This window comes from Hippocampus comes, unplaced genomic scaffold, assembly GCF_001891065.2.
Source record: "Hippocampus comes isolate QL1 unplaced genomic scaffold, H_comes_QL1_v1.1 scaffold147, whole genome shotgun sequence".
Lineage (NCBI taxonomy): Eukaryota > Metazoa > Chordata > Actinopteri > Syngnathiformes > Syngnathidae > Hippocampus > Hippocampus comes.
In genome coordinates, this window is record NW_017805009.1 from 1,733,871 (window position 1) to 1,755,194 (window position 21,324).

General features: G+C 41.5%; 2 protein-coding genes across 15 annotated transcripts in view; both read left to right on the plus strand.

Moving 5' to 3' along the window:
- On the plus strand, nucleotides 1-12,881 carry ulk1a (unc-51 like autophagy activating kinase 1a). Of its 6 annotated transcripts, XM_019862807.1 has the most exons (28): nucleotides 1-84; nucleotides 301-582; nucleotides 660-752; nucleotides 1,406-1,447; nucleotides 2,388-2,420; nucleotides 2,506-2,542; nucleotides 4,455-4,628; nucleotides 4,807-4,880; nucleotides 4,963-5,064; nucleotides 5,903-5,961; nucleotides 6,933-7,015; nucleotides 7,492-7,542; nucleotides 7,628-7,716; nucleotides 7,814-7,970; nucleotides 8,068-8,128; nucleotides 8,344-8,433; nucleotides 8,599-8,691; nucleotides 8,772-8,902; nucleotides 8,979-9,079; nucleotides 9,442-9,542; nucleotides 9,656-9,771; nucleotides 9,912-10,040; nucleotides 10,745-10,899; nucleotides 11,023-11,198; nucleotides 11,297-11,415; nucleotides 11,571-11,728; nucleotides 11,809-11,944; nucleotides 12,060-12,881. In XM_019862807.1, exons 2-28 carry the CDS (start codon nucleotides 493-495, stop codon nucleotides 12,101-12,103), a joined length of 2,694 nt encoding a protein of 897 aa, XP_019718366.1. In that variant the 5' UTR covers nucleotides 1-84; nucleotides 301-492; the 3' UTR covers nucleotides 12,104-12,881. The 6 variants fall into 6 exon arrangements, with proteins under 6 accessions (XP_019718366.1, XP_019718368.1, XP_019718371.1 ...); XM_019862809.1 differs by having other exon boundaries at nucleotides 38-582; nucleotides 11,026-11,198; XM_019862812.1 differs by having other exon boundaries at nucleotides 38-582; nucleotides 11,104-11,198.
- A 233-nt stretch (nucleotides 12,882-13,114) lies between these two features.
- Nucleotides 13,115-21,324, plus strand: part of ep400 (E1A binding protein p400) — a 29,507-nt gene continuing 21,297 nt past the window's right edge. For 8 of the 9 annotated variants that reach the window (XM_019862765.1, XM_019862767.1, XM_019862770.1 and 5 more), the window contains exons 1-12: nucleotides 13,115-13,293; nucleotides 14,082-15,456; nucleotides 15,551-15,658; nucleotides 15,749-15,830; nucleotides 16,079-16,198; nucleotides 18,061-18,455; nucleotides 18,548-18,853; nucleotides 20,392-20,577; nucleotides 20,662-20,802; nucleotides 20,909-20,987; nucleotides 21,075-21,106; nucleotides 21,175-21,232. In XM_019862765.1, the coding sequence (XP_019718324.1) occupies nucleotides 14,116-15,456; nucleotides 15,551-15,658; nucleotides 15,749-15,830; nucleotides 16,079-16,198; nucleotides 18,061-18,455; nucleotides 18,548-18,853; nucleotides 20,392-20,577; nucleotides 20,662-20,802; nucleotides 20,909-20,987; nucleotides 21,075-21,106; nucleotides 21,175-21,232 (2,848 nt within the window). In that variant the 5' untranslated portion in view covers nucleotides 13,115-13,293; nucleotides 14,082-14,115. The remainder of the gene's footprint in view (nucleotides 13,294-14,081; nucleotides 15,457-15,550; nucleotides 15,659-15,748; nucleotides 15,831-16,078; nucleotides 16,199-18,060; nucleotides 18,456-18,547; nucleotides 18,854-20,391; nucleotides 20,578-20,661; nucleotides 20,803-20,908; nucleotides 20,988-21,074; nucleotides 21,107-21,174; nucleotides 21,233-21,324) is intronic. The other variant, XM_019862772.1, reaches the window with a different exon arrangement.

Here is a 21,324-nt window from a genome sequence, read left to right on the forward strand (position 1 = left end):
GCAACGCCATCAAACGCCGACGACTGGCTTTGCGCATGCTCATTGGTAACATGAGCGGCTACAGGGAATGGGGAGCAATAAAAGGTGAAGAGAACGCCAAACAAGTTAATATATGATCCTTGGTGGAATACAGACAGTTTACTGTACTAATGCGTTTTTAGTGGTTGTTGCGTGCTGAACAAACGGGGGAACTCGTTCAAAATATTCCAAGAAAAAAAAACATTCTCGGTCTGGTTACACATCTTTATTTATACCCTGTCGCACGTGTTTTAATTTTTTGGTTGGTTTGTTTTTGTCCAGTGACAGCAACGTTGTACGTTCGTCGGCGACATTGTCTTTAATGATAATGCTAACGCCGTGTGAGGATTCTCCCATTGGTCATTAAAATGGGAATGCACTCGTCCAGTGAAGTTTTCGAGGCGCTGTATGTGTGCTTGCGTCGGTGATCCCCCAGCCCGCTGAGCCTGCCTGGAAAGGATACACGCACAAGGCATGGAGTCTGTTGGGAAGTTTGAGTTCAACAGGAAAGACCTGATTGGTCACGGCGCCTTTGCGGTTGTGTTCAAAGGACGACACAAGGAGGTACAGTAATTGATGTCATGAGTTTCAACATTATTCTGATTTAGAATCTTACCTAATACGTCCTTTTGTTTGTCAAGAAACATGATTGGGAAGTGGCTGTCAAGTGCATCAACAAGAAAAACTTGGCCAAATCCCATTCTCTACTTGGAAAAGAAATAAAAATTTTAAAGGTAACCAAGAATTGTCTGTGAATGTCCAGCGATGCTTAGCGAGACTAAAGTGCAAAAAAAAAAAAAAAAAAAAAAGAGAAAGAACTGAATGTCAAAGTAATCCCTACATATTTTATAGCTATTGCACCTAGGTCTAAGCAGTATCAGAGCAATCTATTTGGAGACATAGTAATGTTTTGCAATGCCAAAATATGAAAGTGCATCATCATGCTTTTTGTGATCGATGACATCACCTTTGATGTTGTCCACCGAGGCTTAGCGGAACAAAAAGGCAAAAAAAAAAAAAAAAAAAAAAGAGAAAGAACTGAATGTCAAAGTAATCCCTACATATTTTATAGCTATTGCACCTAGGTCTAAGCAGTATCAGAGCAATCTATTTGGAGACATAGTAATGTTTTGCAATGCCAAAATATGAAAGTGCATCATCATGCTTTTTGTGATCGATGACATCACCTTTGATGTTCTTTAAAGAAAATATAAATGACCTACTGTTCATGCCAAGAATAATAACAACCTCTCCATTTAATTTCACATCCCTTTCGAAATCACGCTTGTAGCATTTGACTGCAACTGCTTGATTAAAACCAATACAAGAAAATAAACTGATTTTGTTTTTCATCATGCCATGTCCTCTTTGGGTGTTTTTCCTCCAGGAACTCAAGCATGAAAATATCGTCAGACTATTAGACTACCAGGTGGGTTTGATTTTCTTTTCCACTTTACCCAAACCACAGCACTTCTTACCATTTGATGCCATGAAGTTACAGTTTGCTGAAACATTAGGTGTTATAAATACAATACAGAATATATTGTTATGTATTCTAGTTTTTTTGGTGATCTTTAAGGCATCAAGAAGTGTAGAAGTGAATTTTCACTTAGAAATACAGAAACCACAGAAAAATGAAATGACATTTGAAGAAAATGACATTTGAAGCAGGCCCCAGGTAGGAAAGCATTTGGGAGTTTGTGTCAATGAATAGCCGCTCGCATTGCTATCACCTGCCAGGCAAACGGGAAGCTGTGAACTAATCTCCTATTTGTGGCAGATGGACAGTTAAGCAATGGCTTTTAAATTATTTGCCCGCACCAGATGGACACTAGCATGACTTAAGAATTTACACTCTGGGTCAGGCTGCAAGATACTTTTTAAGTCAGTGATCACCAGATGTTAACCTGCTGCTCTTCTATGAGTAAGAGATGTTAGTATCAGTCCAAAACATATTTTGTGCTGGATTTTCCCAGTAGCTTTATGTTTGTGCCAACAATGACCAAGTAAATTTAGCTTTTTCTCCTCTTCATCTGCCCCCCATGTGCTAGGAATACTGGCACCTTATACTTGTAACCCTTGTACTTTGCTCCATCTCACATCTTCACCTCACATGTGATTTTTTTCAATGTTTTTTCAATGTCTGGACAGACGTGGTAATTGGTTTGCGGGGCATTGTGGGGGCAATGGGTTCACAGGCACCTGTCGGTCCCACACTGTGTAAACGTGGTCTGTACTGATTACATTGTTAGTGAGTGTGGGGTATATATTGTTGGTGTCAGTGTCACATGAACGCTGAGGTACTAATGGTTCATGAATAAATTACTTGTAAAAAAATTAATTTAAGATGTATTTGTTTTCATTCACAGGAAATAGATGGATCTGTGTATCTCATCATGGAGGTATGCATGAATGTGGTAAAAAGAAAAGTTCCTCCCTGACATGGCTGCATCCTCAGTTTTTGTGCAATTTCTCTTATCTTTACAGTATTGCAATGGAGGTGACCTGGCTGAATACCTTCAATGTAAGTGTCTTTTACGCAGCACATGTCACACTATTTTTCTAGCCGCGTATTCTCAATACATGTCGCCATTGCAAGAAAAGGTCAAGCTTTGATTATTTGAAACATGTTACGTGCGGGTCTGTTTCTGGCCTTGAAGAGGTTTTGCTGTTTTCTGTGGTCTTCAGGTTGAGGTTTAAATTCTTCAAGTTCACTAGAAAATGATCACTCGCATCCCTAAACAAGATGTGTTAAAAAGCTTCAGAATTGCCTTGTGATGAGGTAATTTGTCGAGTAACCATAAATGCCCATTAATTATTATTAACATTTTTTTCCTTTCCCCGCACCCCAGCCACCATGTGATTTCCAACAGATGTAAATTCTTCAAATGACCAATGAACATGACTTACTTAAATCCCTTCATCAGGTTTCAAACAAAAGTGATGACACTGCTCAGAATATAGTTGATTTTTTTTCATTCGCTAAATTTAGCCAGTCAGTGTTGTTGTTTCAATGCTGATTTAAGTGCTCGTGTAATTCATTCGTCGTCTCCTATTTTGTAGACTTGACTGTTTTGTGTCCTTGCCAGGGGCCATTGCCAGCTATTTGCAGCACGCTACAGAGGCACTGTGGCTCACAGAGTGCCCATGTGACCTCTCCCATCTGTCACACACTTGTCCTTGTCCTCTAGTGGAAAAACACTGTAGCCTTTAAAATTAAGCACCTTTGCAAACAAAGTGTGATGTTAATGTGACCCGAGTTCTGTCTCAGTGTTGCAATCATGCTGGTGCCTGTCGTGTGGAAACAAACTTAGGAAATCAAAGACTGTCAGGAGTGAGATACTATATATTCTGAACTAAGAGTCTGAGTGACTTTAACACATCTCGCAATGATCTGGCTCGTCAATCTGACTCTTACTGAATAGCCAGCCAAATTCTGATCATTCGTGTCTTGTGCATTGGTGACCAAAGCAATTCGGGCTGCCAGAACTCTGCCAGAAATGTGAAATGCACCACACATGACCATCGACACTTCATACGTGCGGCGCGGTAATCTGCATACATTGTGAAGAGACTGACCAAGCATTGATGCTCCTTCCGCCGATCGGTTATGAGCGGATTGCTGAGGTGACGAGCGGACAGCACGAACGCTGGACAACACCGCATCTGCTCATAGTCATGGCTTCAGCGGTGAGCATGTATAGGTGCGGAAGTTGGCCAGTTTTTTCTTGTAATCCGCCAGATGTTGCTGCGCCGCGGTCGTCCTTGCCCAGATGGATAGATGGCGCCGTTTCATAAAACAAAAGCCCCAAGCACCATGAATTACCTAATCTAGAATTCTCTTGTAGTTTCTCAATTCCCATGGTTGTCCGCGTAACTGATAGCTTGCACTTTAAACTGCTTCACAAGCGTGTCTCTTTGTAGGTGCCATTTTCAAGATGTTGTTTTGCACGATGCACGTACCGGCACCTACTGGGGCATCCCTTTATCGTCCTCTTTCACACCCACCCTTTCCACTTTACTGTGTTACGTCCGCCTTTCTTCTATATAAGCAACATGTCGGCGCAGCATCAGTCGGTCAAGCGGACTCGTCATCGAAGTCACGCAACAGCATTCACAGATTTTGGAACTCGGCGCATACACAATGCGACCCGCAAAATTAAGCGGAGGAAATTTGAGACTTTTATGTGTGGCTTTTGTTCGTGAAAATACAGTGTATGCCAGTAACGGGAATTTTATAAATACTCCAAGATGCTGGAAACGCTTTGACTTTGATCTTGAAAAGCTTCAATTTAACTTTGGACATTTATGAATGCTTCAACTATATTTCCAGACATTCCGTACACTTGATAGAATGGTGTTTAATTGGAATGACTTCTGCTGTCTTTATGAATTACCAAGATGTAAACATACATTTTTCTCTCTCTGATCCACAGCTAAGGGAACATTAAGCGAGGACACAATCAGAGTTTTCTTCCAGCAGATTGCTCAGGCCATGAAGATTCTACAGAGCAAAGGCATCCTTCACAGAGACCTGAAACCTCAGAACATCTTGCTCTGCCATCCAAAGGGCAGGAGGTGCAGTTCTATCAACACCCATGTTAAGATAGGTAAAGCCACACCAGAGATTTGTAAGAGTAGAAGAAAATGTTTCAAAGTGTCTGACTGCAGTTGTTAAGGAATGGTTTTCTCATGTTAATGGGATATAACCCAACCGTACCAATACAAACATGCAACACACTATTTTTTCTATGCTTTTAATCTCACCACTTCTCTCAACCTCAACAGCTGACTTTGGCTTTGCGCGTCATCTTCAGACAAACACCATGGCAGCAACTCTATGTGGCTCTCCCATGTACATGGTGAGTTTCTAAGGTCTTTGCATTGTGTCCTCTGCTCAAGCATTGTGATGGTACTGAGCTATTCAAGTGTTTCTGGACACAGGCCCCCGAGGTTATCATGTCCCACAGTTATGATGCCAAAGCTGATTTGTGGAGCATAGGCACCATTATCTACCAGTGTCTGACTGGAAAGGCACCATTTCATGTGAGTAAAACCAAAAAGCATGCTCATGAGCTTGGACAAAGATGTCAGTCTCCTGTGTACGTTTCGAAGCAACATTTGCTGGAGTCCGTTACATAATATCCGATGACTCTGCTTTGAGATATGCACAGTTCCTAGAAAGGATAGTCTCATGACTGCCAATGCAAAACTGAGCATGATGCATGCTTTTTCTAAACACGAACATGATACATCACACGCCAGCTGCCTCACACACTCCCTGGTCTATGGTGTAGTGTGGAAAAAACGGAATGTTCATTCGGAAAGACTGTTGTTTACTGGGTGGGGGACATGCACAAGTGGTTGTGAGCCTCGAGTAAATATTGCTCCACAACACTGCTTTTACTTTTGTGTCGCTCACGTGGCTACTCAAATGAAGCTGCTGTTTGTGAATCGCATACACATTTATTTATGGGTAGAAGGAAGCCCGTGGCACTTAGCTTGATTTTGAAACATCTTTCACACAGTTAAGAAACTAACCTTCCCCCATCTATAAAGGTTATTTTTCCAGATATTTAGAAGGAAGTCCAGATAGCCATGAATCGAATCTAATGACAGTGATGATTGATATCAAACATGACACTTTTGCCTTCTGAACTATCAAATACTTCATGTGTGGACTATGTGTTGCGCATGTTTAAGTCAAACGTTGTTTTTATTTTGTTTTTACCATTCACACAAGACAAACGTGATGGTAAAAATGATAGGCACTGAGGAAAAAAAACAAGGGTAGTTTTACATGTGACCGTGACCATGATGCTGAGTGTTTGTGTGTGTATCTATGAGTTATCTCTTTTTAATACAGTTGAATATTATTGTATAGGCGAACTCACCACAGGAGCTCCGCCTCTTCTATGAATTCAACAGGACCCTTGTACCAAGGTTGGTGCACCTCTTAGACTGTACACAACTACTCTGCTGTCTTGTTCAGCACAATTTGTGCATTTTTGTTGGCATAACGTCCTTGACTTTGCTAGTTTGTGTGGCGTTTGGCCATGCTTATCTTATACTGTAATAAAGCCAGTGATAAGCTGGCCAAAATGTGTGACGAGGCAAGGTTTGTTATTTTCATGGAGCTTTCTATATATAACCTATCTGGAGCTGCCAGCTAGTGGCCTGCACTGCTATCATTTTCCATTTGACCCAGAAAGCGATACCTACAAACACACTCTGCAATGACTATATCCATTAGTGGCTGACTGCCCAAATGTTTTACCCTGAAACTATAAATTAGCAAGAAAATGACATATACGGCTCACATATTAAACAACAAAACAAAAAAAAACAAACAGATGGGCGCTTTATAACCACACAAACACAGTAGTGCAGGTACTGTGAACATACTATCGCCTTCATCCATCCATCCATCCATTATCATAGCCGCTTATCCTCACGCGAGTTGAGGCCGTGCTGGAACCTCTCCCATCAGTCTTCGAGCAGTAGGCGGTGTACACCCTGAATTGGTTGCCAGCCAATCGCAGGGCACACATTGCAAACAACCATTCACACTCACCATCACATCTAGGGAAAAATTAGTGTACCATTAATTTACCATGCATTTTTGGGGGGAATGTGGGAGGATACTGGTATCCACGCAGGCACTTGGGAGAACATGCAAACCCCACACAGGATGGCCGTCACCCAGAATCAAACCTGTGACCTCTGTACTGTGAGGTGGACGTGCGAACCAGTCGAACACTGTGCCACCTCATACTATAGCTTAAAATACCAAACTCCGTAAACAAATTCTAAACAATGTGTTGTCAACCCAAGCTCAATTTTGTTCTGTGTAGGATTTATATCATCTAGACATCTCTGTTTGTACAAAAAGGACATGTTTGTCTTTACCTCAGCATCCCCAAGGAGACATCAAGTAACCTCAGACAGCTACTGTTGGGACTTCTTCAAAGAAACCACAAGGATAGGATCAGCTTTGGTAAACATCTCCCTCATTAAAATTGAGTGTTTTTTTTTTTTATACTTTAATATTTTGGGGGGACAAGACTCATTCCTGCTAATTCTTTTCTTCTCATTCATTTTAAATTCACAACCCTTTTGTCACGCTAATAATATAACTGCCTAGGTGTTTTTTTTTTTTCCCCAAAAGTCAGATTTTTGCAGGAAATTACTCTCCATAGTCCATTGCAGTCACTGCAAAAATGCCCATCTGAAAGAGCTCATCTGAATGTGATTGGCTCTTTGAAATTGACCCTTTTGGCAACATCTCCATTGGATTATGGAGAGTCATTTCTTGCAGAAATCTAATTTGGACCCAAAAATTACCGGAACTGAGGCAGTTACGTTATTAGTGTGACGATTTATTACAAAAATAAATGTCTTTATTTGCTTCCCAAAGCCTTGTTCATGTGCTGTATTGTAGATTCACTTGCCCCTACCTCTTTGCTTTTGCAGATGAGTTTTTCTATCATCCTTTCTTGGAGACTAGCTCAGCCTCTCGGCAATGTATGTACTTGATCTTGCTTGGTTTATTACATGAAATCAACTATTGCACTCCCCACCTTAAGACGAGCACATTGTTTTTGAACAGGCTCTCCAACTCCGATCTGCTTCTATCCCAGTTCTCCCTCGGGGAGCTCTTCTAGCAGCTCCTCCACGTCCCATCCAGCCTCTCCTCTAGTGGGTACTCTTTAGACAAAAATGTCCTTTTAATTAAAAAAAAAATTGAACTGACTTTTTTTTCCTCAATTAAATCACTTTGTATATAATTTTTCAGCTTTCCAATGGAGAGAAGCATCGCTGTCAGACCAAATTGAAAAGCTCTCTTGTGTCAGACACTGTTGTCTTCCAGTTGAAAGAAATAACCAGTCATGAAAGCAGGAACAGTTCATCTTTTCCAGAAGATTATGTTATGGTACATCACGAGTCTCCCAGTAAGAATTGCAGTCACACAGTACCTCACACATCTCACAACAATCCATTTAAAAAAGACTACTTACCCTGTTTATGTATTATTTCACTGCATTACAGGTGAGTACACATGGGAGGAAGACAGTGGATCACCCGTTGAAAGTTGTCTGATATACACTGGGTGAGGCTGGAATGTTCTATTCAGTGGACTTGCTGTAGCGTGTATGTGTGTGCGCGTGTGTGTGTGCGTGAAGATTTAGTAGGTCACGGCGAAACATGAATTAATTCATTTCTTTTATTTTCATTTTGGAGATAACTCAAGTGATGAAACATGGCTAACATAAATAATTGTCAGCATTGAGGATGGTGCAAATATGCATGATATTTTCTCAACAGAAGCCCACTGATGACAGACGGAGTTCTTGAAACAATTTGCAGGACACCTCCATCTTCTCCCTTGCTGCATTGTCACTCCAAGCCTCCATGGTAAGATAGACTGGGATGGGTTTTGTCAGCCTAAATCAGAAAAAAGTCTTCTGAGATGTTTGAATGAGTTATTCATTAGCCACTCCACTTCTTATTTCATTGTTCTGCATGTGTATTTTTGGTACATTTTCATCCGCACATGAAGCCTGTGCTATGTGTCCGCAGCCATTCAGAGCCTATTCCTGTCCCAACTCAGATCCACAACTACCAGCGAATGGAGCAGAATCTGCAACCTTCCGGCTCACAAGGTTCTACCAGGTATAGAGGCACTCCTGTTTCTGATCTCTCTACATATCACTTACAGGATCTTCTGCATGACTGTTTTACACATACTCCAGGGTCCGCCTCTGTTATGCTGGCTCTACTAAAAGTTCCTCACCGTGCGGAGGATCTGGACCACATGATTCCTGCCCTGCCACCTACTCCCCAAGTCTGACTAGAAGACTCAGACCCCAGTCCTCACCACGTGGTATGAACCAATCCACTGAATCACATCTAAACTCAACAGATGAGGTGCATGATGCCTTCGATGTTCTGTAATCTAGTGGGAATTACCCCAAGGACGTCAGAGCATACTCTACCTCTTAGTACAAGAACTGAATGTCCCATGGAGTCTCCTAATAAGAGAGACAGCCCCAGCCACAAGGTCAGATTATAATGTGCATGTGCGCGTGTGTGTGTGTGTGTGTGTGTGTGTGTGTGTGTGTGCGCGCGTGTGCGTGTGAATACACAATTACATGTAAATTATAAATTTTCATTTGATCACTGTACACACTTAAGCCACATTGTGCCATGGTGCGCATTTTTCATTTGACAGTCAACTAATCAACTCTAAAAGGAGCAAAATATTTTGTGTATCACGCAAACTGAGCTGAAACACATTGAATTTAAAAAGAAAGAAAGAAAACAGAATCCCAGCATAAACATTTGGTTTACGCTGGGTTTTTCTGTGTTGCTTATTTCTATTCATTTATTCCTTTTTTTTTTTTTTTTTTAAACCTTTCTTAGCAGGACACTTGCGGGATAGACGTGTGTAGCCCCAGCCTTGCGCCTGCTTTCCACACCAACTATGGCAGTAGACCCCTCAACAAAAAGGGCCGATTTAAAAGGTCAGAACAAGTTATTGTTATTGTCTGTAGTCCCAGTACAAAGAATAGCGAAGCGATTTAATAAATGATTAAATGTTCACTTCACTCGCTTTCTTTGTGTATTGAATGGCCAGATCACGGAACATTGGCAGACTGTCTGACATTTTGCTTAAAGCTGCATTTGGTGCTCAAATTCTTGAACCGAGAAGTAATGAAAGCCTCTGCTATGAAAAGACCATGGATACCACAGGTACTGGCCTTAATCTTAATTCAACCACAAAATGGTTTGCTGCACAGACCACGATAGTACTGTATGTCCAAAAATTCCTTGTTAGATATTGCTGTGGCCGTTTTCTCTGTCCTTGAAACTTGACTGATTCAAACTTATAGCTCCACCTACTGGCTATCATAGAGCGCTTGCTTCATCGGGTAGCCCACCAACTGCAGTATTCTCCTTTGGTTCTCCAGCTATTGGAAACACTCCTCCTGATACTATGTTCCAAAGGACGCAGCAGACAGGTATTGTTGAGTGAATGCAATTTGTCTTTTTGGCCTGGATAGGCAGGTTAATGGATTACTTTAAATTATCCCTAGGTGTGAGTGTGAGCGCGGATGGTTGTTCGTCTATGTGTGCCCTGCGATTGGTTGTCAACCAGTTCAGGGTGTCCCCCGCCTACTGCCCGAAGACAGCTGGGATAGGCTCAAGCACACCTGCGACGCTTGTGAGGATAAGCAGATTAGAAGATGGATGGATGGATGATAGAGAGAAAGATATAAATTTGTATCTAAAGAGATATACTGTATATCTAGAGAGAGAGAGAGCGAGAGAGAGAGAGAGATTAATCTAGAGAGAGATCTATGTATAAATCTCTTTCTCTCTCTCCCTCTCTCTGGAGAGAGCTATCTATCTATCTAAGATAAGTATAATTTCATTTTGGGGCTCGAACAGATTAATTCCATTTACATTCATTTCAGTGGGAATCATGACCTCAATTTATGAATATTACAATTAAGCTTGTAACTTGAGGTTCAACTATTAACATATTATATTTGGAATTATTTGTTTTGCCCTGAAATGACAGAGTCATGATTAAAGCTAAAAATATTTGCTCCTTATTATGATACATTTGTTTTAGTACTGCGAAATGACCCAGTAACAAAAGTTTATTTCAACAACAAGCTGTTTATTTCTGGATGTTTCAGCTGTGTATTTTTTAACATAGGCTCACCCAACTGCATTGGCACAGCCTGGTTACTCAACAGTCACCTTCGTTATCAAAGAAACTGTACAAGCAGTGTGTCTGAAGCCATGGATGTTACTCCACACTGCAGTTTGGTTTTTCATCCTCCTGAGCTACCCGAAGATACACTAATGGAGGTGCACATTACTTTTGCTAATATTTGGTGAAAGGAAATGCTGCGAGTTATGTTACCGAGGTTGCTGAACATGTAACTGAGCTTCCTGTAGTCACAGTGTTTTATCCATTTGATACTTCCACAGCAGGTCCATACAGATGCGTTGAGTGACCTCCAGTTCGTATTGGCTTTTGTGCACTGTATCATGGAATTGGCTTCTTCAAAGGACCCGGTGTTGGATCCCATCAGCAGCCCTGAGACTTCCTTTATAGAACACAGTCTGTTGACAGACCAAATCAGCCTCTTGAGTCGAGACTGGAGGTCAGAATATTCATTGTAAAATTTTGTTAAATACAAAGTCCAACTCCTCTCCTGACAGATGACCAAGATTGCTTTGTGGTGTTACGTTCTCCTTACAGCTATGCAGAACAGTTATTGTTGTATATGAAAGCAGCAGAGTCTCTGTCCACAGCTCTGCGTGATGCCAAAGAAAATATCCAGCAAGGTCGACTGCTTCCTTCATCTACAGTCAAGCAAGGTGAAACCACTTTTGGTGTTGTGACCTTCATTAATCTGTGTCAATTAGTTCATTTATACGTTCCACATATAGCGATGTGAGAATTAAAGTCATTGGCTCTTCCTCTACAGTAATAATCATGACAAGTTGTAATAACTACTGTCTCCTTTATGAAGTGATCAAGAAGCTGAATGAATTGTACAAGAGCTGTGTTACATGCTGTCGCTCCTTGAGCAATCGCCTGCAAAAATTTTTGATGGACAAGCAGAAGCTTATGGATCACTTTACTGGACTCACAGCAGAGAAGCTCATCTATTGTCGAACTGTGCACATGGTGAGTTCCCGCCCTCACTCCCAAATGATGTGCTGCTCATATTGCATCACCGTCTTGTTTTGTTTTCAAATTGCTTTCAGGTACAATCTGCAGCTTTAGATGAGGTGTTCCACTGTGGTACCGAAATAGTCCAGCGCTACCATAAAGCTCTTCTGCTTCTGGAGGGTTTGTCCCGATTCGTCACAGAGGAAAAGGACATTGACAGTATTGAAAGATGTAAGTGCGAACAAGATTATATTTTGTCTTCAATGCAATATTAGTTTTCCAGCAAGCCATTAATGCTGGGCTCATATGAATTGTTGTTATAATTGTGCTATCTCTATTTTCCCAGGCAAGCAGTGTATTGAACGACACCTCTCTGCTCTGAAAACTTAGCACTGTCGAAGTGTTGTAGTACTGCCTTCACAGAAACTTTGTTGTCATTCCCCATTCACCTCATTGCATTGAAGAGGATGGAGCCTTCTGTTGAGTTACATAAGCACTTTTATCTTTCTCAAGGGAACGACCACTGACTGGAGTGACAAGCACACGGTCCAGCATCTGAAATCTTGACAAATGCACAGAAGACTGGACTTCCTTAGGTCTGATCTTGAAGTGAGATTTGTAACGATGTTTTGTTTGTTTGTTGCTTGATGAGACCGATATTTTTGCTCAATATTTTTTGCGTACCTTTTGTTTTTGTGTGTTTTGCACTTAGAAATGTCCAATTACAGGCCATACTTGAAACAAAGGCTATAATTTAGTGGTGTTTGACAAACAGGAATCAAAAAATGCTGAACGAAATGACCAACTACTGTAATTACGTAGCTTATAATAGTGCCTTTTTCAAGGTGCATTGACACCTGATATCAGATATTTAGAACAGTTTTAATTGAATATGTGGATACTCATTGTTACTTTTGTGACGCAAGTGATGTTATTTATTATGTTTCGGTTTGCTGCATGGCATATTTTTGTATGTGTACTTTTTACATGAATTTCAAAAGCACTTTGCTAATATGTTAATGAACTAATGTATGATTCTTGTGAAGAATAAAATGTATGTGAGCTCTTTGTGTTTTCTACTGCTTTTTTTAACGGTGTGTCAGTTTTGCGAAAGCGAACTGTTAAGGCTAGTAAGTACTGTACTGTACTCCAAATTTATAATGATTAATTGAGGGGGCGCGAGGGAACATAATTTTGATTCACTCACGACTACTTATCAGCCATCATTTCAATATATGGAGTCACAATTTACCTGTCTGGTGTTTTATTTTTCATAAGGATTAATAACATAGAATACCGAATCCCATGCGAATATGATGTCAAACACAATTTATTTTTACGGAACAGCAACAATCGCAATTGTTGTGCACGCCTTCAACTTCCTGTAAAACAGGACCACAACCGGGTTAAACCATAGGTCGCTGTGGTCGCCATGTTGCTCAATGAAATTAGCTTCAAACATTGACTATTCGTTAGCAATATTGAAACGTTATAGTTCGTCACATAACATTTGTTACTGCTTTTATGTTGTTCTAAAATGACGTAGGTAACATTAAACGACGAAAGAAGAGTCGTACCATGTAAGTAATACAGTATACACGGTTTAATTTATTATTCGTAATTGTTGGCCTTCTAGCAATAACAAGCTAGCACTCCGAGCGTTTGCTAGCACGCGTACCGTAGCGATGGGAATTGTATGTGTTGAAATAGCTTATATAGCCCCGTAGCAGGTCTGGCGATATATTATACGCAATGTACGTGTGCTATCATTCAACCTTTACTATCAGAGATGGCAATATGTGGGTCTATTTACAGAGGACCCTTGCATGTGATGCAAACCGGCTAAGCTAACGTTACGCCCCTGAGCGATATCGTTATTTTGACAGAAGAGATCCCGAAACACCCCGACTGTGAAATTGTTCTTATCCTAAAGTCATTCTTGTGTCCACCAATTGAAGCTGATAATACACATTTAATGCGTTGCTGGCTGTTGCAATTCAAAACAAACAAACAAAAAAAGCTATTAATAACAATTACGGAACCTACAGTGGATTTTTATAAGGCCATCAATTGTTTTTTTTTTTTTTTACCTCTTCGTAAAACTACATTTCACGTTATATTTACTTTCAATGAGACCCAAATCAACTGTGGTTATTGAGTATTATACTGTATGTTAGATTAATGCTGTTGATGACACATAAGGCACAGTATTCTGGTTACAATCTTTTAAGCACAAATTGAGCACATAATTCATTTATTAAGAGCGAAAGTGATGTAAATACGATCTGACAGTTAGACAACAGGAACATTTAAAAGCCTCACTATGTGCATTTATGAGTAAACCTTGGATTTTTCCCCCTCTCCACAGATTATTGAGCGAGCTACTGCAAGTGTGTCACGCGATGCACCATGGAAGTGGGTCGCAGAACATTCAACGACAACTCCAGAGATCCAAGTCTGTTAGTGGCTCAGAAGTTGAGGATCAGCAGCAGCAGCAGCAGCAGCAGCAGCAAGCGACCATGGCAGCTTCACAGCAACAAACTACAGTTACTCACCCTCAGTCACCTGTGACCACATTTTCTTCTGCCAGCCCATCAGCTCCTCAATCTCCCAACTATCAGATAATCATGAGTCGCAGCCCAGTCACTGGTCAGAACATGAACATCACTTTACAAAATGTGGGACAAATGGTGACTGGCAACCAGCAGATCACCCTAACCCCGCTTCCCCTGCAAAACCCAGCATCCCCTGGCTTCCAACACACAACACCACAATGGAGGTTTGAGCATGCTCCATCTTCCTACATCCAGGTCACATCTCCTTTACCCCAACCCATGCAGCCGCAAAGCCCCACCCAGCATAGCCCAGTCTCACTGCAAGGCATCACAAGGCCTGGAGCCCCCACAGCTACTCTTGGTGTGTGCGGACAGAGTCCGACACGATTTGTTGAGGCGGGTATGTTAGTGCGGCAAATCAGTTTAGGCAGCCCTTCGGGAAGTGGTCATTTTGTATATCAGGATGGTACAGGGCTGGCCCAGATTGCACCTGGAACTCCTGGTCAAATTCAACTGTCTTCTCCAGGAGCACCAGGTTCCGTTAGGGAACGCCGTCTTTCTCAGCCTCACTCACAGACTGGAGGCACCATTCACCATCTTGGACCTCAAAGTCCCGTGGCTACCAGTACTGCTCTCTCCACTTTGGGCAGCCCTGGACACATTACCACTTCTAACCTACCTCCACAGATCAGCAGCATCATACAAGAGCAGCTCGGACGGCCTGTGATATTTGATAAGACTCAACAGAGTGTAGTTGGTGCTGTTGGATCCACAACCACGGCGTCTTTTAGTATACCTTCCACCATCCCACCCTCCAGCCCCTCCCTTACCAGCCCATCCCAAGTAAATACCAACAATCCCCTTGCAACCACCAACACTGCACTAGGCACTGTTAAAAAACAGGTTCCCAAGAAGTTAGAGGAGATTGCTCCTTCAACCCCAGAAATTGCCCAGCTACGCAAACAGTGCTTAGAGCACCATGCCAAGAAGATGGACAATTTAAAGGAGGTGTTCAATGAATACCTTATAGAACTCTTCTTTCTTCAGCATCTTCAAGGAAATATGATGGACTACTTGGCTTTCAAAAAGAAGCCTTGCGTTCCTTTGTATACTTACTTAAGACAGAACGATTTGGACCTGGAAGAGGAGGAGGAAGAGGAGGAACAGTCAAAGGTTATCAACGATGAGGTATTGGTTGAGCCAGAATTCAGTGCTTTTTCAACTCAACATTAATCTTTTCCTTCTTTGAATGGTGCTCCTTTAAAACTTTTGCTTCTCTCAGGTAAAAGTTGTCACAGGGAAAGATGGTCAAGCAGTGACGCCTGTTGCCATAGCAACACAGCTTCCTCCCAATGTATCTGCAGCTTTCTCTGCCCAGCAGCAATTTCAGGTAATAGATGCAATCCTTGTGTGAAACACTATCTGCAGTGGATTATCTATAGGTAACGAGATGATCTTCCTTGAATTTCTTGTGGCATAGGTACTCCAAGGGCCAGCTGGCACGCTTGCCAACCCCGCAGACATGGATGCCTTCAAGAGGCAACAGGCTATGGTGCAAGCAGGTAGGGCGAGGATCGAAAACTCCTGTCTGTTGCTTTTTTTCCCCCTCCGTTTGCTTTGTTTTCTGTTCTTTTTCTTTTCTCCCTTTAATTGCTTCTGCTTTTAGATATTTGGCATCCTCTACTAGCGCTCTATGTTGAAGTGTTTTCTTCGAGGAAGGAGAAGTGGCCTGTGAGGTCTTCGGAAGGTCATTGCCCTGTGCAGAGTACTTTTTTTCCGTTTTGAGGGTATTGTGTGTTTTAAATCCCAGATCAGGCTAAACGATCCCGGATTGACGTTGGTCGCCATGGGCTGATTTTCCAGCATCCTGGTGTATCTCCTTTAGGATCGCCTGGCGTGCCACTCCAACAGCTTATGCCAACTGTGCAAGGTAGGAGTGCTACAACGAGGCCCTCCATTCTTCGTATGCTGCTGGATGCTTCCCTTTCTTCACATGAAGAAGATTTAAGTATCTGAGCCAAAACATTCCCCTTTGACAAATAAGCTCCAAGCAGCATCAATCAGGTGATCTTCCGATGCTGGATTTCTCAGCAGTCCTTCCTCAGGAAATTCAGGCTTAGTTCAACCAACACCGCCTCTCTGTCAGGATGAAATGGGAAGAAGATTTTCCAACTGTGAAGAATAGTCATCACACACTGGGAAGATGCCTTGTCTTAACATTTTCCTTTTGTCGTGTCTTTGGCCATCCTTTGTCATCCATTTGTTTTTGTTTCTTTTTAAGCAGTTGTCTTTTCGACTGACTGCCATGTGATGATGGCTTTTATTTTCATTTGATTGGTTTATTCATTTATTTTTGTTAAACTACACTTGGATTAAAGAAAGTGGGAACCCAGTGGGAATGAGCGCACTTTCTTGTGGGTTTTCCCATTAAATGACTCCATTTGTTGTCACGGTGTCTTTTGGTTGCCCATTGTCATTTCTTGTGCAAGTCTTTCATTCTCCGGTTGTCCATGCATCATCAACAAGGTTTCTGAGTCATTATTCCGATACCTCTTTAAGTGTCTTTCTGTATCTCATGGTCACATTGAGTTGATTTCGCTTCATGTTATCTCATGGCATTTTGTTCTGACTTGGCTTCTTTCCCTCAGTCTAAGTAGGAGGGGAATCATGTGGAGGACTTGCGTTCACCGCACAGGTTTTTGCGATTGTGATGGTGTGGGTGTGTCAGGGCCAGGTGTTGGTGGTGTGACGTGCAGGGAGGTAAGGCAGGCGCTGCTTTAGATTGCACAGCTCCGCTGAGGCCTGCTGTCTGCAAAACCCGATGTTTGTCCTTGCGCTCACCTCTGTGCTTTGCTGCTGTGAGGCATTCTGATGCCTTGAATACTGCTAGAATGACATAGCTTTCATGCATGCATGTGAAACATGCCGTTTTTGTGTGTCTGCTTTGTAGTTTTATTTTCCCTTTTCTTTTCGCTGTCTTTTTGTTGTTGTTTTTTCTTCCCCATTTTTAAACATCTTTACTCTTTCCAAACCTCTCAGTGCATCTATAGTTTTGGACATATTTTAACCACATTCAACATGAAATGCAATGCTTTGATTTTGCATTAAACTATCTAATGTTTTGTTTGAGAGACATGTAGATGACCACATTAATTTCATTTCTTCTGTAACCATTCTGCTGTATTAGTTTATGCTATGATCATCAGGAAGTAGTATACTTCTGTTCAATCAATTTCATCTATTTCATTTGGCGCTGTTCTCAGGAGCTCCAATTAAAAACATTCAAGTGCTATTTAATTTATGATTAGCTTCTATTATTCAGGGAAAGCTACCAAACACCTGTATTCAATTAAAATAGCATCTATAGTTTTGGACATATTTTAACCACATTCAACATGAAATGCAATGCTTTGATTTTGCATTAAACTATCTAATGTTTTGTTTGAGAGACATGTAGATGACCACATTAATTTCATTTCTTCTGTAACCATTCTGCTGTATTAGTTTATGCTATGATCATCAGGAAGTAGTATACTTCTGTTCAATCAATTTCATCTATTTCATTTGGCGCTGTTCTCAGGAGCTCCAATTAAAAACATTCAAGTGCTATTTAATTTATGATTAGCTTCTATTATTCAGGGAAAGCTACCAAACACCTGTATTCAATTAAAATAAAAATATATTCTAGCAAGACCACAAGACATTTACAGGGCTTCATATGTAAATACACACGTTTATTTCTTTGTACATCTGCCCTTTGTTTGTCCTATAATTTGTTTTTTATGTGTCTAGGCGGGATGCCGCCGACACCTCAAGTGGTCCAAATTGCAGGACAGAAGCAGAACCAACAACAGTATGACCCATCCAAAGGACCTCCAGTGCAGAATGCAGCTAGCCTACATACTCCACCTCCTCAGCTGCCAGGCAGGTTGCCACAAGGGGCTCTCCCAATGACTGGCCTGCCAGTGACACTGTCCCAGCAGGCTCAGATTGTGGAGAGTACAGTCCAACCTGGTGGTCAGCTCCAAGCGCAGGTGAAAGTGCAGGCAGGTGGCCCAATCATGGCATCAGCAAATCCCCACACACAACTCCAGACCCAGCTCCAACAGCAGATGCAATCAGGTCTTCATATCCAGTTGCCTCCCCAGCAGCAGCAAAACCAGGCAATGCTACAGACAGGGCAAGCGGTCAGTCTCCTTGAAGACATATGCATACAGTTTGCATTAATGTTTACACTTAAATTGCGATACAATCTTAAGATTTGTTCCCTTCCACATAGACGGTGACTCTTGGTCGTCCCGGTGCAGAGTCAGCTCAACCCATTCAAAGGATTATGACCAACTCAATATCGCTCACCTCAATGTCGTCTACTCCTACCCCTACTTCAAACTGCGTTCCGACCCCTCAACCAACAAGTCCTCTGCGCCCACTTGCTGCCAATACAAACCCAAGCACCCAGTCCAAACTGACAGGAACAAATGGTAGCTCTGGAATCAAAATGAGTGGCTTTGGTCAAAGTGCGACCATGCAGTCGTCGTCGTCGCAGGAGGCTGCCCAAGATAAGCAAGTTGAGCAAGCTAAACTGGTAAGTTTCAGAATAACCAATCTGGATGCACATTTTTTTGTTTCTTGGTTACAAGTGATTTAGTCCTTTTTTTAAAAAAATATAATAACCTTTATTATTTCCCCAATGGGGAAATGTTTGCAGCATTTCAGCTGCAGTAATGGTTGCAGGGAACAAAAAATAATTAGCAAGCAAGGAGGAGACAGATGTGTCGGCTACCCATTTAGATGTGCTCAAGGATCAAAAACAACATACATGAACCTGGACACAGTACAGAGTAAAGAGAAGTTCACGCAAAACGAGTGAGCCCATTGTCCGTGATGCCAGCCAGGACTCCATAAACGACAGCAGCCTCACATCCCTGAAGTCCCCCTTATGTCAATGCCACAAGCTTGTCCATCTTATTAGGGATAGAGCTAACATTAGCTATGATAAGAGACATCCAGACAGATTTGGAGACTTTCATTGCTCACTGCTCTGCACCGGCACTACATCCCCATTTCCTCCTTGCTGTCAGGTCAAGTGCTGATAGCCATTGTTGCTCACAGCTGATCCTGACTATAAACATTGCAGTGGCTCCAGGCTAGTACAGATAGGCATGTCCACGTTTATACAATAGAAGAAACACACTGAGGTTCAGGAATACAAACAAACGAGGTAAAAAAAACTTTAAAAAGAGAAGAAAAGCCACTAGTGGTGTGGAGACACTCTCGCTGTGCCGGCCGTGGATTAGGTTTTTGATGATTGAGCTCTTATATAAACTAACATCATTGTCTTGATTATAATCTAAATAAGAGTTTTTCTTTTTTTTTTTTTTTTGGTCCCATTTCAATTTTAGCGGTGCGTTGAGATGAGTGACCGGTCTTGACTGGACTAGTTTCTGATCTGCAAGCTGTCTATTGGCCTCTTTTGTTTTTGCTGTGAGCTCCAAGTGCAAAATTGACATACAAGAGCTGTATGGTGGCCCTTGACTGAACTCACTTCCCAATAAGTGGCACTTTGGTAGCTATAACCCATACATTTTCTTCAAAGAGGGTTCAAGCTGTATAATGCCACTTTCGGCAGGCCACTGTCAAACTAAACTTAAAACAAAAAGAATTACACATGGATTTAAGGCAACCACTTAGTCTCTGCTACCTAAATGTTTCCATAACAAAGGAAAACTCCAAAGGTACATGGGCTCGCTAAGTAGCGTCTATGTATCTTTGTTGTTGAGCTTTACACGTCGCATATCTGAACACAAACAATGCTACAACACACATAGACAAATGATATTGCAATACTCACAGGCATATTTATCTTTTGTGAATAACCCCTAATATCAATGCTGTACTGAGAATATGGGGGATGAGCTCATTCTCGAGTATAGTATATCTGTATGTTATGTCTGTCTTGCCCAGATGGCCAAGGCGTGCACACCGGAATGAGCAGCATAATTGAAGGAGAATGTGTGACCAAAACATTTCTTTTTAATTGTATTTGATTATGCTGTTACTCTGCGATTGGCTGGCAACCGGTTTAGGGTGTCTGTGCCTTTTCTGTCTGTGTCATATCTTTAGGAGAATCAAGTGCACCAACGCATATCTGAGCTGAGAAAGGACGGCCAGTGGTCAGCCAGTAGGCTTCCCAAACTTGTGGAGGCCGTTCGTCCAAAGTCCCACTGGGACTACCTCCTGGAGGAGATGCAGTGGATGGCAGCCGACTTTGTCCAGGAGAGAAGATGGAAAGAGGCTGCGGCAAAGAAGGTACAATGAATGTAAAGTTTGAAATGTTCAAAAGTCTCCAGAATTTGATATATAAAGTCGAAGTGTCTTCTGATTCTGTTTCAGCTGGCACGCACATGTGCACGTTACCATCAAGAGCAGAGGAAAAGTGTAGAGAGGTCAAAAAAAGAAAAGGAAATTCATCTTCGCCAGATTGCCAGCACAATAGCCAGAGAAGTGGAATTCTTTTGGTCTAACATTGAGCAGGTATGCTTCCTAAAATTGAAAGGATCCATCGTATAGGACATTTGAATCGGTACCAATTTATTATGAGATCAAATTCAAAACATTTGAATGTAAAACTTTTTGTCAGGTTGTGGACATTAAACTTCACTTTGAAATTAATGAAAAAAGGATTAGAGCGCTTAGCTTACAGGAGGCATCAGTCAAAGGTATGGCTTATTCATTTCACATTTTATTTTTCCTGTGATTAAAAAATGTATAATAATCGTCTACAAATTCAATTGTTATGATACCAGGTCATTCTGTTGGCGAGACAGCTGATAAAGAGGTACGTTCTCTGCTTGAACACAAATATAAAAGTATAAAATCACATTTTACATATATTTTCTCTTTTAGGAGCTTCACAGTGTGAAAAGAAAAAGAAAATCAAATTCACCTTTGAGTGTTGAAGCCGGTACGTGTTCAACCATAGAATTAAAAAAAAAATATATATATATATCTATATCTTTTCTCTTGGTTTCCCAAAAAAATAAAGAGAACGGAAAT